This window comes from Fringilla coelebs, assembly GCF_963513975.1.
Source record: "Fringilla coelebs genome assembly, chromosome: 16".
Taxonomy (NCBI): domain Eukaryota; kingdom Metazoa; phylum Chordata; class Aves; order Passeriformes; family Fringillidae; genus Fringilla; species Fringilla coelebs.
In genome coordinates, this window is record NC_140042.1 from 16,000,771 (window position 1) to 16,018,035 (window position 17,265).

A 17,265-nucleotide genomic window follows, 5' to 3' on the forward strand; every position below is an offset into this window, starting at 1 on the left:
CACAGTGTGGGTCTTGGGATGGAGGTGTCAGGATGGGCATCTCAGGATGGGTTCTCAGCCTGAGGTCTCACAATGGAGTCTAGGATGGGCATCTCAGGATGGAGTCTCGCGATGGATGGGGTGTCACGAGAAGGATTTCCGCCGCCGACCTTCTCAAGATGGCAGCGCCCTTCCCGTGATGGCGGCTCTCCGGGGCCGGTCACGTGCCGCAGGGTGGGTGGAGAATACCGGCACGTGCCGAGCGCGCTCACGTGACCAGGAGTGGGCGGTGCTGCGGAGCGAGGCCGCGCCCAGGCCACGCCCCCGGGCCCCGGCGCCCCGGGGTGGGACTGCGCCCCGGGCACGGCGCTCATCGGGCGCCGCGACGGCGCCCGGCCGGCCGGCCTTGTGGGGCTTGTTTCTCACAGCGTCGGCTCAGAGCGCCGGGCAGGGGAGGGACCTCACCCTCCGCCTGCCCCGGGGGCGGTGCTCCGGTTCCTCCGCCCCTCGCCGGCTGTCCAGTCCCGCGGCAGCCGCTCGCACCGGAGCCGCGGCCTGGCCTTGCTTCGCCACGCCCGGTTCCTTCCCCCTGCGCCGGCCACCAGGGGGTTCGCGCTTCTCGCCGGCTCCCGCTGCCCCGCGATGCCGTCCAACAAATCCGTCTCGGACGCGCCCATCGTCCAGTTCACCAACTGCCGCATCCTGAGGGACCACCAGCTCCAGAGGTGAGGGTACCGGCGGTGCCACAGTGGCTGGCGGTACCGGGGCTGTCTGGGGGTATCGTGTTGTCCGTGGGTACCAAGGCTGCCGCGGTACCAGGGCTGTGGGGGTCCCGGACAGGCTGCCGACCTGAGTTGACCTGACACCTGCAGTGCCGAGGGGCGGTCGCCAGTTCCCCCTGTGCGCCGGCTATTGGCCCTCCCCCTGCCGCGCTCTACCCTCCCATGTCCCCTCTGCCCGGGTTTGGACGGAGATGGGGCGGGTGTGGTGTACGGTCCCTGTTGTTTTTCCTCTTCTGCCAGCCCCTTTGTGCTTTGGCCATCATCACCGCCACCTTTGAGGGCCAGCCCATGGAAATCCCACTCCTGTGAGTTTTGTAGAGCCAGAGCCAGGCAGAGAGAGAGCGCTGCTCACTGTGTCCCAGCTGAAGGAGCAGCTGTGCTCTGACAGACATCGCAGAGCCCGTGGCTGGAGGTGCCCGTGGGATCTGCTCAGGATCACTGTCACTGGGGCACAGCCACCTGCTCCACGTGCTGCAGATGGCACCAGAGCTTGGTGTGTGTGACTGTCCCTCTAGGGAGGACCTGTGGGTGCGAGAGGGGAAGATCCTCAACCCAGAGAAACTCTTCTTTGATGAAAAAGGCTCTGCTGATGTCCAGCTGGACTGCAAGGACAGCATCATCGCCCCAGGTTTCATCGATGTCCAGATCAATGGTACAGTGAAGCCACATGCACTCATGGTCTGGGGCCATCCTGGGTTTGTCCATCCCTGACCCCCAGCCCCACTGTGGGTGTCATGCCCATGGCCAAGTTTCAGCTGCTCAAGGGAGGTGTGAGTCACCCAACCAATGACAAAGAGCAATTTTGCCTATGGTAGCTGCTGTTGTGTAAGTGTCCTCTTTGGCCAGGTGAGGGTTTCCTCTGAACTCATTTTTATCTATATTTTACCCTGCCCCTACACTGGCAGGATCCCTGCCCTACCCTTTCCAGGATGTGGGAGGAGAGGGCAAGACTTCCCATAGGAACAATAACAATTAACAGCAACAACTCTCTTCAGAAGGAAAGAGGGGCTTGTTCTATGGTAGCTAAAGTTGGAAGTCAGGTCCCTTTTCAGCTGGGAATCGTCACATTTTGCCCTGCATCAAAATAAAAAGGTTGTGCTTACAAAACACTGGGCAGCTGTGGGGAAGAGCACTTAATGAGGGCAGTGATGGTGAGATTTGTACTTGTGGAACCTTGGAATGTAGGACAGAAGTGCTGGTGGAGCCCTTTGTGTCAGCGCCCTACAAATGGAACATCTCCCTCCAGTCACACAAAGTCTTTCATCAGTGTTTCTGGCTGGAGCATACCCACTGGGGAAGCAGCAGTTTCACCCATGTTTTGTTTGTGGTGCAGGAGGCTTTGGGGTGGACTTCTCTCTGGCTACAGATGACTTCAAATCAGGTATTGACCTGGTCAGTCAGAAAATCCTCTCCCATGGAGTGACCTCTTTCTGTCCCACCCTGGTGACCTCTCCTCCATCTGTGTACCACCAGGTAAGGGGCCTTCTTCCTCTCCCATCCGCAGGGTGATCAGGGACTGAGGCTGGTATCAGGAGGTGGGTAGGCCAAGACTGAGATAGCTGCCAGGGCAGAAAAGCCATGGGCATGAGGAGCTGGACTCTACCCTGGGTTTCTTGCCCTCAGCCTTTAGAATGCTGAGACAGCCGTTTCTCCCAAGCGAGCTCTGCGCACCAAGGCTTGAAGACGGCTTTTCCTTTGTGGGCTGTGATGGTCCCAAGTGGTCCAGTTACAAATCTCCCTGCAGACCTGACATTTGGGTCTGATTTGGCAGACCCAGTGGGGGGCTGTGTCTATGTTACCATGTCTGACAAACCCCTTTCTCTAGATTCTCCCTCAGATCAGTGTAAGAAATGGTGGAGCCCATGGAGCGGGAATCCTGGGTAAGTGGATTTGTCCCTTTGTGGTGCTATTCTAGGTGGTCAATTATCTTGTTCATGGTTGAGGTGAAAGAAGTTACAGAGCACAAATAGGGGCTGGAACTCTCAGTGGGAGGGATGCACAGGAGGGCACAGACCCACCTTGTCCCTTAGTCTGGCTGGCTTTTACTGTGTTTTCTGTTGTCGTACACACTGCTCCAGCCCCTGTGGGACTCTGGAGCAATGGCAGTGGGGTGGCTTGGCTTGGCCAGTGGCCAGCACTGCATCTTCACTGTGCTGAGCTCACAGTTGCCTGAGACATGTGTTTTGCTGCAGAAGAATGGCAAGAGTGTGACTGGAGCAGAGTAGACACAGCAGGTTTCTTGGTCCTTGGCAGGGGGAGGAAGGGTCATGGTTCTTTGTTCCTGTTTGGACAGGAGCCCACCTGGAAGGGCCGTTCATCAGCAAGGAGAAAAAGGGTGCCCACCCGGAGCACTGCCTCCGCACCTTTGAGGCAGGTGCTTTCCAGGACCTGCTTGCCACCTACGGCTCCTTGGACTGTGTCCAGATAGTGACCCTGGCCCCTGAAATGAGGAGGAGCAGTGAGGTGATCCGGGAGCTCACCAAGCGGGGCATCTGTGTCTCCCTGGGTAAGGGCTGGGGCACCCAGGGCTTAGGGGAGCTCTGGCTGCCCCTCCCTTGGGGCTGTGGCATCTCTAACAGTGTCTCAGTGCAACTGGCCGGGGTGGAACTCTGGATGGAGACAACAGACCTGTCACAAATGGGGACCTCACTTGATGCTGTCAGTCTGTCATGGCAAGGGCCAAATTTGTATCAACTTAGGAGCCCCTGCAGTAAACACAAGGTGCTGTTCTAACACAGAATAGCAGTCTTAGTTGGAGGTTTGATGATGTGGAAGGTTCAAACTCTGAAGTTCCACTGCTTTAGGCCTTATGTGACAGGCGAAATCATTTTCCAAAGGTTACTGTTGGTTTGATAACTCTGTTTTTCAACCAGAAGGTACTGTAGGAACTTCTCCCTTCAACATCCGGCTGGCCTCTGACTTAAAACTGGCTGCATTTTTCTTTTCCTTTGCTTTCCAAACTCTTCTTTGTCTCAGATCATTGAAGAAGTTTTTGGTTTTTTTTAAGGGAGGAAGTTATTCAGGGTGAAATTAAACCTCAAGTGAGAAGGGCATTCATACAGCAGACCATCTCTTATCCCAAAGCCACTTAAAGAACTCCAGAAAGGCAAGGTTAGCCCACAGAGCTGCTGTCCTGTTGGGAAACAGAAGTTTCTTTCTAGATAGTTTGATTCCCATATGTTTTCCTGGCAAAGTTCCCACTGTTGTGAGGGAGTCCTCTGATAATTCTCTACAAAACATTTAAGTATCTGAAGCCAGCAGAAAGGTGTATCATTGGACCTCAAACTCACTCTGAAGACAACATGCTGTGAGCATTGTGACAGCTGTGATGTGCATACCGAAGGAGTTCGGGTGACGCACACACCCCCAGAGTACCCCCGGGTCATGGGCAGACACATCTGTGTCGAGGCTGCACCTGAGACCTCAGGCCAGGGTGGGCATTAGAGCAGAGTCCAGTGATGGAGTGTCTTTGCTCCTGTAGGGAAATCAGTGGAAAGATGGGCAGAGGAATCAGGGTTGTTCTGTATTCCCAGGTCACTCAGTGGCTAATCTGTCCCAGGCTGAGGAGGCTGTGCAGCATGGAGCAACCTTCATCACTCACCTCTTCAATGCCATGCTGCCGGTGAGTCCCCAGAGGCACCTGCCTTGCTCCAGGGCTGCTTTTGGGCTTTCTCTCCTGCTCCCTGTGGGTCTGTGTTCTCCCCAGCTGGTTTTGTACCATGCTTTGCAATGAGGTTTTGGCACTGAACCTCTGGCTTCACATTCCTACTGCTGGATCTGAAAGAGAGTCAAGGATGTAGCAGACTCTTGAAGTTCATCACTGAGAAGTACTAGGAAGTGTTGGTGGGTAAGAGCTGGACGTGCCCTTGCTATGTGCACCCAGACCCCCTCCTGTGTGTGAGCAGCAGGGAAGGGGGGTAATTCTGCCCCACTCAGGTGAGACCCCACCTGCAGAGCTGCCTCCAGCCCTGGGGCCAACATCAGAAGGACGTGGAGCTGCTGGAGTGAGTATAGAGGAGGCCACAGAGATGCTCCAAGAGCTGGAGCTCCTCTGCTCTGAGGCCAGGCTGGGAGAGCTGGGGGTGCTCACCTGAAGAAGAGAAGGCTCCAGAGAGATCTCAGAGCCCCTTCCATGGCCTAAAGGGGCTCCAGGAGAACTGGAGAGGGACTTTGGATGAAGGCCTGAAGTAGCAGGACAAGGAAGAATGTTTCCCCACTGCCAGAGGGCAGGGTTAGATGGAATATTGGGAAGAAATTATTGGCTGTGAGGGTACTGAGACCCTGGCACCCAGAGGAGCTGTGGCTGTCCTGTCCCTGGAAGCATTTAAGGTCAGGTTGGATGGGGCTTGGAGCATCCTGGAATAATGGAAAGTGATGCTGCCCATGGCAGGGGTTGGAACAAGATAAGCTTTATGATCCCTTCCAATTCAAACCACTCTGTGATTCTGTGATTCAAGGCAATGCCCAGGTTTGCCTGGTAAAGCTGCCAGGCATTGTGTGATAGAGATGGCAGCTGCATCCCCTGAAGTGAAGTCTCAGCCAGTGTGTCCTACTCCTCCACAGCTTGTCTCCTCTCTCTCTCCTCGAGCAGTTCCACCACCGTGACCCTGGCATTGTGGGGCTGCTGACAAGTGATAAGATTCCTGCTGGGCGGAGGGTCTTCTATGGCATGATTTCTGATGGCATCCACACCAATCCTGCTGCCCTGCGCATCGCCCACCGAGCCCACCCCAAAGGTGAGCCATGGCAGTCCCCACAGTGTTACCAGCCACTCCGAGCACTGTACCATCTCCCAGAAGATATTTGTGCTGCCCTTGCTGTCTGGAAGATCACAGCCACATATGCTGATCCCTCAGTCCTCTCGCTTTGGTGTGATGTGGCTGGAGACACCTGGTTCCACTCTGGGAGGGTCAGCAGGGCACAGTGCTTGGGGCTGCAGCAACATCAGCAGCAGTGTTGACAAGGCCCCTTTCCTTATGTTCCGCAGGGCTGGTGCTGGTGACAGATGCAATCGCTGGCATGGGGCTGGCACCGGGTCGGCACACACTGGGTCAGCAGGTAGTGGAGATTGATGGCCTGAACACCTACATTGCAGGTAAGTGCTGTCCCTCTTGCTGAAGAGCTAGGGACAGTGCTGCCACTGGCACCATTCCTGAGGAGCTGAGCACACCTTGTTGTCCCTGTCAGTGTGTGGCAGCGTTTGTGCCACCCTCTTGGGTTTTGATGCCTGGTGGATCTGCAGTGACTTGGCCTTGGGGATAATGAAACTCCTGGTAAAGAGGAGAAGTGTGCCTGCCTCATGGAGGAATCTGGCCAGTTATAGCTGTCTGCAACATCTTTGAAAGCTTCATTGCCCAGTGTCAAGGGTGCTAGAGGTTCAGGGCGTCAGTAAGGACAGAGAAATCTTAGAGATATTTATTGTCCCTTTTCTTCATTATAACACTACCACTTCCTGCTCACTAAATTTATTAAGTTTCAAATTCCCAAGCAGATGAAGACTGGGAAGGTATTTTAGTGAAGGAGCATTCCTTTCTCCATTCCCCTCCTCTGGCAGCAGATGCCTGTGTTGTGAGCTGGTTTCACCCAGTCCAGCTGGTCTGATATTGGAGCTGGGGATAACACCCACATACCTCTTCCTGTGCTTCAGCAGGAAGTGGCTGCAGGCCCTTCAGCTTGCTCCTCCTGCCACACAGGACTACTGCACTTCTGGTCCCATTATACTTCCCTAGTGCCCTCCTTCTTGCTGTGAGCTATGGGCGCTGCTCAGTGCCATCCTGTTTCTTCCCAGGCACAAAGACCCTGAGTGGCAGCGTGGCGACCATGGACACTTGTGTGCGACACTTCCAAGAAGCCACAGGTAAGAGAGCCTTGTCCACAAGTTGCTGCATCCCTATGTTGACAAGGGAGGAGGTCTTGCTTTTGTCAGATGTGTCCATTCCACCAGGAATGTTCCCTCTCACCTGAGACATGGCAAGGGCTGGGATCAGTGCCCTCAGATGAGCCCCTTTTTGAGAGGGAAGTTTCATTTTAACCCATAGAACTAATGAGAGGTGAACTCTCCTGCTTCTTCCTCACAAAAGTGAATGGTTTTCTCTTCTCCATACCCTAGGTATTCAGTTTTCCTATACCTGCTCTCTCCTGTAGGGATAGTTCCCTTCCCAGCTCTAGCTGGCTGTGCTGAGGGTGTTCCAGCTTGGGTCCGTCAGCTGCCTTGTCCAGGGGGATTTGGGCTGCTCTGGCAATGGGGCTCTGGCTGCCCTAACATCTCCCCCATTCTCTGTCCAAGGGTCCTCGGTAGAGACTGCATTGGAGGCGGCGTCTCTGCATCCCGCTCAGCTCCTGGGGATTGAACATAAAAAGGGGACACTGAATTACGACTCCGATGCAGGTACTGGTGTGGGCACAGCGCATACTGGTATGGAGGTAATAGTGTCAGGACTCACAAGTGCTGGAGCAAAGCAGGGCCTCCTTTGTAAGCCTGTGCTCACCCCTTGTTTTGGTGGGAGCTGCAGGGAGACTTGTTCTGCCTGAGATATGCTCTGGGCTTTTGCTCCAGTGGTTTTTCTCTTGGATGCTGGTGGTGTTTGGGAAACCCTTTGGAGTGCCCCCCACATCTCAGCTGAGCAGAGAGCAGAGCTGCCATTGCCAGGATTGCATTGCAGTGCCATCCTGGGTGGCGAGAAGCCCTTCCCCAGTGATCTCAGCTCTCCCCAGCCAACTCCAGCAGCTCCATTCTGACAGCTGCTTTCTTTCTCTCTTGTCCAACACAGATTTCCTAATGCTGAATGACAGCCTGTATGTGCAAGCCACGTACATTGCCGGCGAGGAAGTCTGGCGACAGGATGTGTCGGGCATGTGACACTGGGCTGTCCCAGTGCCCTCCAAGGCTCACTGGCACTGTGGTTAGCAGCTCTGGCAACCACCCCACTTGTCTCTTTTGGTTTTTTTTCCCAATTCCTTCCTGCAACTCTCTCAAAGGAGCCTCATACCAAAGAGCTGCATTTTCCAGCTTCCAGTTACAGCCATGCCTGCTATGAATTTGTTGGTGCTCAGTTGGTGGTATGGGGAAAGAAGGCAGCTCTGTGCTGGCAAGGAATGCCAGTCCTGGAGTGACCTACAGCTGTCCTGCCCCCAGACAGGTGCTCCTGTCACCATCTGACAGAAGTGAGGAGTTGTCCCAGCCTTTGCACAGTTTATACAGCACACACTAACTTGCTCTGTACCTGAGGCAGACTCAAGCCATTCCAATTCTTCTGCCTGCTGTTTGCTTCGCTCCCAGGCAGCCATGACTTGTTAGACATCAGCTTCCACCAGCTCAGCTCGCAGCTCTTCTCGTGACAAGGTTTCTGTTGTGTAAGCAGAAGCTGAGGATCATATTCGGATCTCCTGACAGCCCTTCCGTCGTGTGTCCTCAGAGCAAGGCTGCCACAGCTCGCTTACTCAGTGTCCTTGTGGGGCTGAATCCTCAGGGCAGAGATCAAATCCAGGAATACCAAGGGATTGCTGGTCCTTTGTGCCTTTTCCCTGCATGGGCATTGAGTCCACAGAGCTGGAGATATGAACAACGTCCTACCACAAAAACAATGTTCCTTTCACTCCTTGCTCTGTCTGGATGGGTTCTGCAGGCTCTGTGCCAGCCATACAAAGAAGAGCCTGTGTATTGCCTGATGGGTTTGTGCATTCCTCAGGCTATGGATGGAAACTTTGCTTTAGGGGATGCATCCAGACTGGTGGTGACAGGCTCACACACCTTCAGTCCAGCTCAGGCACTGAGGGAGAGGAAAACTGCGGTGGGATTCTGGCCATTCAAGATAGATACCATAGCTCATTATTTTGTGCTCATTATCTTCTCCAATACTTGACTGTCAGATTTTTTCCTGATGCTGGGACACTTGTATATGAAGGTTGAGACTGATTTTGACCCTACTCAACCACTCAGAATAAGCCTCAAGATAAAGTCTCAAGACAACCTTGGATAAGGCTCAAACCACTGAGGTGGTTTTTGTAATGAGGGGAGGGCTAAGACAACAGCTGAGTCTCAGTGAAGGTGGAGATTGTAAGGCAGACAGAAGTTTGGTTGGGATTGGCAGAAGTGTACCGATTTTTCCAGTACTATTTTATAATCTTTAGCAGCAACATTTGGAAGTGCTTCCCCAGCACTTTAGAGCCCTTCTGTCAGCCTTGGAGAATTTCTAACATCAACTGCCAATGTCAAGAAAAATTATAACCTCCATGGTTTGAAGCACTGGAGACACCACGCCCTGTGCAGTGACACGCTGTGCTGCTGCAGTACTGACCTCACGGGGATCTGGCTGTTGTTGGAAACAATCCAATAGGGAAAAATGCCTATAAAACAAGGTGTCTAACTTTTTATTTACAAAATTAAATAATCAAAAGGAAATCTAAACCAGAAATGGGATTAGACAGTACCAGTAGGTGTGTATTAACCTTTTTGCCCGCCCTGGTGCTTGCTGGCGTGGCCTGTGTCAGGCTGGCATGTGAGGGCCAGGGCTGCTGTGGGCACTCCTGAGGGGACTTGGCCCAGGGAAGGCGGCCCCGCCGGACACCCGCGGCCCGCTCCGGGGGCACGCGTGTATCCGGCACAGCGTGGGGCTCGGGGGAGCAGGAGGGAGGCGCAGGGCTCACAAACGCGCGGCCAAGGTGGGCGCTGGGGCTGCGGCCGGGGGCCCGGCGCTCTCGGCGGAACGGCAAAGCGGGGAGCGGCCGGAGCGCTGAGCGCGGCGCACACCGGCCCGGCCCGGCCCGCCCACCGTGAGCCCGCGGCCGGTGGCGGGCGGAGGATCCGGGGGGCTCCGAGAGGCCCAGAGCGGGCCCCGAGCTCCAGCTGGTGGTGCCGGCCCGGGCGGGGCTGCTCCCGGAGCCCACACGAGCCCGTGACCGGAGGTGGGCGGTGCGGTGGGGCCGCTTCCTCCGGCGGCGGCGCGGGGAGCCCGGCGTGCAGCAGGTAAGGCCCGGCCCGCGCCGAGCCCCTCTCACCGCACCGCGCCCGGGCCCAGCTCCCGCAGGTTCTCCTTAAAGGCTTTCCCAGCTCTGGTGCCTTTCCCAGTCCTGCTCATCTCCTTATCCTCAGCGTTCTTTTCGTTCCCAGTGTTTTAGTGTTCCTTGTCCCCAGGCGGGCTGCAAACCTTAACTTTCACCTGCTTATCAAGAGGTAGCCAGCGTAGAAACACAGCACATGGGCCCTCAAGGGCTTGTGTTTAGGCTAAAGATGAATTCTGTGTGTTACCAGAGCTGTGCTAAAGAGAAATTTCCTGCTGTGGAGACATTATGCCGTTGCCTAAGCTTCAGGAAAAAATGAGAATTCTTCCATTTGGGGCTTTTAAAAAGGGACAGGTAGATAAAAAGACGAAAAAATATATCTGTGGGAAGTCCTGGCTTGCCGGGAGTGGTGGGGTTTCCTGCTGGTAAGAGCTGTAATTTTTGTAATGCGGAGGGCTCATTTGGTGCTCTCCACACAGGACATGTGTCCCCGTGCTGTGTTGATTTATGGTATAAATGAACTGTTACACAGCACATCTCCAATGTAAAGCCAGGTCTGATCTCCCGTGAGAGGGGAGGAGGCCTCAGAAAACTCAGTTTTGGAATCAGTTCTGGAGGTGAGAGGTTTGTGCTTCTGATCATTCTGCCGTCCCCACACGATGTCCAAGGCTCCTCGAGGTGTGTTCCAGGAGGAGCTGGAGTGGTGCATTTCACAACTGGAGGCAGAGCTCAATCTCACTCCACACCCCAAACTAGGTATGTTCCTCTTTACCCCCCCTAGTCTGGCCTTGGGTGCAATTTAGCAGATGTGGCTGTTTTTCTGTTTCTTCTCTCCTTTATATTCCCTGTTCTTGTGTTATTTGGGATTTGTTCTAAACACAGGACAACACTGAGCTTTAGGGACCAGACGCAGTTTCTGGAAGCAGTTTTATCTTTTCTTCATTTAGTGTTTGCTCTCCCTGTTTTCTGTATTCTTTGTCGTGGTTTTTTTTTTTTTTCCCTCTATATAATGACTTGTTTGGTTCTGCTACAGCTCTGCCTTTGTTTTTCATCTTGAGGAAATACTGTACCAGCATGTCTGGCCCTCAAACACCAGTAGGGTTTTTTTGTGAAGCTTGTTTCAGGGAAAAATTACATGGAAGATAAATTTCTATAAGATCATAGTTTGATGTCCTTAGTCCAATTTGTAGAGCTGCAGACACTTGTCCTGCTGCTGGTCAGTACCTCACCTTGGCAGAGGACTGGGAACCCTACGTAAGATGCTCAGGTGAGTGTTTGCTGGTCCACCTGAGGATGGAGCAGTGACTGATAGGTGCCTACACCTTGTGCTTGAGCATCAGGCTCCAGGAAGAATTAAGACTTGTGGGAGAGGGTTGTGATTGTTCATTCTGGAGAAGAGGAGGCTCTGGGGAGACTTCAGAGCCCCTTCCAGTGCCTAAAGGGCCTCCAGGAGAGCTGGAGAGGGACTTGGGACAAGGGATGGAGGGACAGGACAAGGGGAAATGCCTTCTCACTCCCAGAGATAATGCTTAGATCAGATACTAGGAAGGAATTCTTCCCTGTGAAGATAGGGAGGCCCTGGCACAGGGTGCCCAGAGAAGCTGTGGCTGCCCCTGGGTCCCTGGCAGTTCCAAGATCCAAGGCCAGGTTGGACAGGACTTGGAGCAACCTGGATAGTGGAAGGTGTCCCTGCCCATGGCAGGAGTGGATGAGCTTTAAAGTTTCTGCCCAAGCTATTCTGTGATCACACCATTTTGTTAGAAATGTGCTGGTCCCCAGTGCCCAGCAGGAGGGAAGGCAGCTCCTGAGGGGAAGCAGGAGCTGAGCACAGGAAAGTGGCAGCAGAAGCAGTGCCATGGCCAGAAAAGAACCCTTTTGCACAGTGTGTGAGCCAGGAGAGCTGAGCAGTGCTGCTGATGGTATCCAGTCTCTGCCAGGAGTCCCAGTTGCTGAAGAAGTCTGGTGAGGAGGCAGATCCAACATCTAGCCAGGAATTCAGGGTCTGGATCAATGAGTTGTTTGGTTGTAGCACTGTATGCATGAGGTACTCAGAGTAACTCCCAGGTGAGGGAGGGAAGCAGCTCCCTGGAGCTTTCTCTAGCTCTTGTGTAGCTGGCCTGGATTGCAGCTAGCTAAACCCCTTGAAATAGGAGTTTGTGTAGTCAGGACCCTGACACCCAGATGCTCTGAAGGTACATCTCACTTCTGTCCCACCACAGGGGTGCATCAGGCCCAGCATCATTGGCTGGGACAGGGAGGGATTGTCCTGCCCTGCCCTGCCCTGCCCTGCCCTGCCCTGGGGCAGCCTCACCTCCAGTGCTGGGGGCACTTTGGGGGAGCACAATATCAGAAGGGTCTGTGACTGTTAGAGAGTGTCCAAGGAGAGGGATATGAGGATGGGGAAGGGTCTCAAGGGGAGGCCATAGGAGGAGCAGCTGAGGGCACTTGGCCTGTTCAGCTGGAGGAGAGGAGATGGAGCACAGAGCTCACTGGGGCTGCAGCTCCTGAGGGGGATTAGAGGGGCAGCTCTGATCTCTGCTCTGTAACCAGGGACAGGACATGAGGGAATGGCTGGAGCTGTGTTAGGGGGTGATTATGAGGCTCGATGTTAGGGAAAGGCTCTTTCCCAAGAGGATGGTCAGGCGCTGCAGCTGGGAGAGGTGGGATGTTCCCATTCCACAGTAGTGCTCTCAAGTTGTTCTGTGGCCTAAAATAAGTGGAACAAACACTACAAGACTATATTTAGTGTTTCCAATTTGAGGTCTTGGGGACTACTGTCGCAGAACAACTCTGTTTTTTAGAGAATTTGTTCTAACACCAAAACTTTGGATTCTTGTTGTGTTCAGGCTGGTTTGTAAGCGAGAGCATGAGTCCTGCTTTTCAGGGTAAGCCATCTATTTAGATGTTTTCCAGAGAAGAGACACTGAGTTAGGTTCTGGGATTTGTCTTCAGTTGAGGGAAAGATTGCTAAGCCCTCTGTAGCTTCTGTGCCATTAGCAGTGCACTTACTGCAGTGTAAGAGTCCAGCTGTAAGTAATAAGCAGTTAAGATTTTTTTTCTCCCCTCTGTAGAAACATCTCGCAGTATTTGAGCTTCTGGAAGCACTTGGAGTACCCTTTCAATTGAATGCTAGTTATGGATTAGTTAGAGATGGTATGAACACAGGGGGACTGATGCACTCATCCACATCCCCCAGTGTGGATTTTAAGGCCCACCATAAAGTGTTTCTTGTCTCTCTTGGTGTTTTCTGAGTGCAGCAGAAGACACCCAACACATTTTCAAGGTCCTGCACTCCCCTGAGACTCCTCTCGCAGAGAAGCAGGAAGTGATGAGCAATGAGTTTGGGGATTGTGATTGTCATCTCAAGATGGATGAGGGTCAGAAGAGCATGGAGAAAGGTGAGCTTGAGCTGTCTCTTGGGGGATGGTGAGATTTGGTTCTTTTCTGTAGATTTCTTAGGTTGCAGCATTAATTGAGTCACCTCTCTGGGCAGTGCCTTAGAGTGGAAGCTGCAGTGGTGCCCCCATGGTAGGAAACTGGTTCATTGAGAGCACCAGTATTGAAACAATATTCCTTGTCTTTTCTAGGCATGACCCCTGATGTTGTGGAAGTACAGCCAAGCAAAGGGCAGGCTGCAGATTGTGTGAAACAGTCTGACCCAACCCCTGAGGCAAAGCCAGAGTTATTCACGTCGTCTGGCAGCAGCTTCCAATTTGATTTTACACTTTCCAAGACTGACCCAGAAGCTGATGCTGGTGACAGTGGTGCTGAGCAGGTGCAAAACAATGCCAGAGCCACCAAGCAGGAGAACTGGAATGGCCCCTTGAGGTTTGCTGCCTCTGGACAAGAACCCAAGTTTGCTTTCAACTTTGCCATCCCAGATGAAGACTGTCCTCATCTTCAGTTACTTCCAGCGAGCCAACATACAGAGGACGCAGCAGACTCTTCACTGCCTGCTCAAACAGTAGCTCTACCACAGGCTGCAGCCTTGCAGAAGCCTGAGGTGACTCAAGTGACAGGGAATGCACCCAAAGAGGATAGAAGCCATGTCACATCAAAGATCCCCCAAACAGAGACAGCCACTGCAGATGAGGCAGTGACGGAGAAATCAACAGGAGGTGGAGCTGCCCAGAAGAAGAAAAAGAAGAAACAAAAAGCATCTGTCAGTAAAAACAAAACAGAAGAAACTGAGACCAGCAGGAAGGCAAAGGCAGACGCTAACAGCTGTCAAAATACAGATACTTCCCATCAGGATGAGAAGACCTCTCAGGTAATGAAATACTGATGGGATCTCATTATTTATAAACCCTTGAGCTAAAGAGACTTTATCTCTTTGCACAGATGAACAATTAGTATACTGCCCTGAGATGGAAGCTGAAAGACCACATTTGCTGCTTACATGTTCCAGCAGCTGTTTGCTTTCTCTACTACACAGCTGAGGAACCTGACCAAAGCAGAGGAAGTTAATGGTCCTTCGGATTTGTGCTGAAAGATTTCATGCTTAGGCTTGTGACAGCTAATCCTGGGGATCTGGATGCCATGTTTTTTAAGAAAATAAAAATAGGAAATGGAGGTAACTGTCTTCAGTTGGTGCCAAGCTGGTACCTGTGGGTGCTGAGCCAGGCCCTGTAGCTCTGATGTGTGTGTTGCAAGATGAATTGCTTTTGTAGTATAAGGAGCAAAACCAAGGCACAGAACTGCCACCTGGTGTAGCCAAGGACCTGTGGTAGAGCTCAAGGGTGCTTCTGAGAAGGTTCCTCTGTAGGTCATGGCCTAGAAATCAACTGAAATTGCAAGTTATGTGTAAACACAACATTAAGGCACACCCTGAGGTCTCTGTTCTGCTAAGGTCAAGGTCTTAATTTTATTTTACTTTTCAGCACTGGTGTAGGTTTTACTAACAAACAGTGCCAGCTGATCCATACTATAACACAAGATTGCACAAAACCTTCCTTTCTTGATATTTTACGAGGAAATTGCACTGAGTGTTCACCTGCCTCTGGAACATTTCATCCAAAAGTCTGCTTCATCTGCAGTCCTACCAATAAACACTGCTGAGCACCAGAGACATAGGAAGAGTTGAAGGTCAGGTAAAGCCCCTCCAGTCCTTTGGAAGCACACTGTTGTAGGTAAAAGGAGACAGTATGAGGGCATTTGTATTTACATATACATAACAGTATAACAGTTAAGAATTGCTTCAGTCCTAGGGTGAGCCCTGTTTCACTGTCACACTGCTGAGTTAGCCAGCTGGCTTTGCTCAGTGGTGCTTGGCTTCCTTCATCTCCATGGGCTTAATCTTCCTTGTCCCTCATGCATTTCTGGTTGAGCAAGCATAGAGGAGCTGAGAAGAAAGACTCAGCTTCTGATTTTGTCCATTGTTTGCTTTTTTTGATTTTATGCAGGTTTGAGGATAGGGGCTTTTTGTTGTTAATGTTTATTTCTCCCATCTGTAAGTTTCTTTGAAAGCTGAACAGCTTTCCAGAAAACAGCCCCTTCTGAATGGGAGCCACACATTAAATCTATCTAATAGAGACAGTGAGTTGCAACTAAACATTTGCACAGTGCTTTTAGTTTATCTGATGAAAAACACTGGAGGGAAAATGTCACGAAGTCTGTTAAGTGATCACCAGAACATAATATTTGCAATAGTCCTGACTTTATGAAGTTCCCTTTCATCCTGTGTAGCAGCTGCTGCTGTAAGTTTTGGGTGATTTACTTCCTCTTGCTCACTGTGCCTCATGTTGATTGCAGTCAGATGAGCAGCTGTGGAAAGAGGTGGACTGGTGTGTGAGCCAGCTGGAGCTCGGCTTGAAGACACAGAAACCCACTCCAAAGCAGGGTAAGTATTGAAGTAAAGAAGAGCTCTCTCCTGGGGGCAGCACTGGCAGGAATGCAGGGGCAGAGCCAGCAGGGAGCCTTTACCTGTGTGTTGTTTCTCCTTTGCTGCAGCTGAGGAGGCTCTCAGGGCAATCAGGACGCTGCGCAGTGACAAGGCTCCACTGGTGAAGAAGCGTCAGCTCATGAGAGCCATGTTTGGAGACTACAGGAAGAAGATGCAGGAGGAGCTGTGCAGAGAGCTGAAGCTTATGGAAACAGGTAGGAGAATTTTGCATGGTGAGGAGGAGAAGAAAGGGATTCAATCCTGCCCTATGCTTACAGTCTGAGGCCTCACTATAAGAGATGACTGAACTTCTCTTATTTTTTCTCCCCTCTTTAAGCTGCAAAATCTGCCAGGATCATGGAGTTGAAGGGAAGCATCCATAAGAAAAATGGCCAGTTCATCCGGAAGTGCTTGGGAGCTTGCAGGAAAAGCCAAGGTTCAGCAGAATCCCCTTCAGAGGCACACAGGACACTTAACACAGGCTTATTCAATTCCACAGCTCCCCAAGAATTTCACTTTAATTTCTTCTAGAAAAGTCACTTTGACTAAAACTGTGCCAGATCTCCTGTAAACTGAAGAATGGTGGAAAGGTGCTGTGCAGTAGGAAATGTCAAGTGTGAATCTCTGGATCTTCTTCCAGGCTGCCTTATCTAGAAGTTTAAACCAGATCTGCCTACTATGCATATGACCCCAAAACTCAGCCTACATAAGTGCTCCTCTGTGCTCACACTGGAGAGTGGCACCTTTGAAAGGGTCAGCAGTGTGGAAGGATCTGCTTTCTTTCCTGTTGAATTGACATTAACTGTAGAATCTGTCTTCTATACCATGAGAATGGTATAGAAGGCAGATCCCGTTGCTTTTAAATAGAACAGAGCCTTTCTAGCAACTGAGGTGGTAATGCATACAGCAGGGAATGTTTGGAATCAAGATCCAGAGCAGTGGATAGCTGGGTGCTTCCATTCCCCGAGTCTGTGTGAATGCAGCTTCTGGCATCCAGCAAATATCAGCAGTGTGTCATCCCTGACATGAGCATGAGCTCAGGGTCTTTGAGGAAAAGTGAGTGAGATCCATTTTTGCTCATTCATCTCTTTCACTGACAGGTACAGACCTAGAATAAAACTGCACATCATGATTTAATCCAGCCTAGAGATGTAAGGACAGTTGTTTCCTGGAAAACAGGGAAAATTTGTGTTGCTGAAGCCAGGTTCTGGACAGCTAGGAAGGATGTACAATCAACTCTTAAATAAAATTTACTTTATTAGTAGCTCAGTTACAACCACTTGTGCCTCAGAGGGAAATTAGCTGCATACCCACCTTTGGTGGTGGTAAAATAAACTGTCATAGCCCAAAGACTCTCTTCCATTTGATTTTTATTAAATTTAGCTTTTTGAATATGTGTCTCCAGTCAATACTGCTTGAGTCACTGAACCCATCTCTTAAGTTTGTGCAGATCTTCCCACCAAGCATATAAAATGCTGAAGGAAGAAAAGTGCTGTGAAAGGCTCCATGGTATCAGGTATCCCTAGGGAGCAGTGCTTTCCTGCCTTTTATAGTCCAGTAAGCCTGTGTGGAAAGTGGGAAATGGGAGTGTAGCCAGGTTCCAGGGAGTGCTGAGAGCAGCTG

At 51.7% G+C, this 17,265-nt stretch overlaps 2 protein-coding genes across 5 annotated transcripts; both read left to right on the plus strand.

Annotated features, from left to right (window-relative positions):
• The first annotated feature begins 321 nt into the window (after positions 1–321).
• Positions 322–9,081, plus strand: AMDHD2 (amidohydrolase domain containing 2). 2 transcript variants are annotated; one of them, XM_084216280.1, is made up of 11 exons: positions 322–704; positions 1,277–1,413; positions 2,095–2,234; positions 2,587–2,641; positions 3,055–3,267; positions 4,295–4,383; positions 5,353–5,497; positions 5,749–5,856; positions 6,550–6,618; positions 7,048–7,149; positions 7,532–9,081. In XM_084216280.1, exons 1-11 carry the CDS (start codon positions 622–624, stop codon positions 7,618–7,620), a joined length of 1,230 nt encoding a protein of 409 aa, XP_084072406.1. In that variant the 5' UTR covers positions 322–621; the 3' UTR covers positions 7,621–9,081. The 2 variants fall into 2 exon arrangements, with proteins under 2 accessions (XP_084072406.1, XP_084072407.1); XM_084216281.1 differs by lacking the exon at positions 3,055–3,267.
• Positions 9,082–9,319: 238 nt separating this feature from the next.
• On the plus strand, positions 9,320–17,034 carry LOC311160222 (UPF0488 protein C8orf33 homolog). Of its 3 annotated transcripts, XM_084216804.1 has the most exons (7): positions 9,320–9,726; positions 10,241–10,517; positions 13,019–13,159; positions 13,349–14,031; positions 15,513–15,600; positions 15,711–15,857; positions 15,980–17,034. In XM_084216804.1, the coding sequence occupies exons 2-7, from the start codon at positions 10,421–10,423 to the stop codon at positions 16,171–16,173; spliced, it is 1,350 nt and encodes a 449-aa protein (XP_084072930.1). In that variant the 5' UTR covers positions 9,320–9,726; positions 10,241–10,420; the 3' UTR covers positions 16,174–17,034. The 3 variants fall into 3 exon arrangements, with proteins under 3 accessions (XP_084072930.1, XP_084072932.1, XP_084072931.1); XM_084216805.1 differs by lacking the exon at positions 10,241–10,517 and having other exon boundaries at positions 9,323–9,726; XM_084216806.1 differs by lacking the exons at positions 10,241–10,517; positions 13,019–13,159 and having other exon boundaries at positions 9,322–9,726.
• The last annotated feature ends 231 nt before the right edge of the window (positions 17,035–17,265 follow it).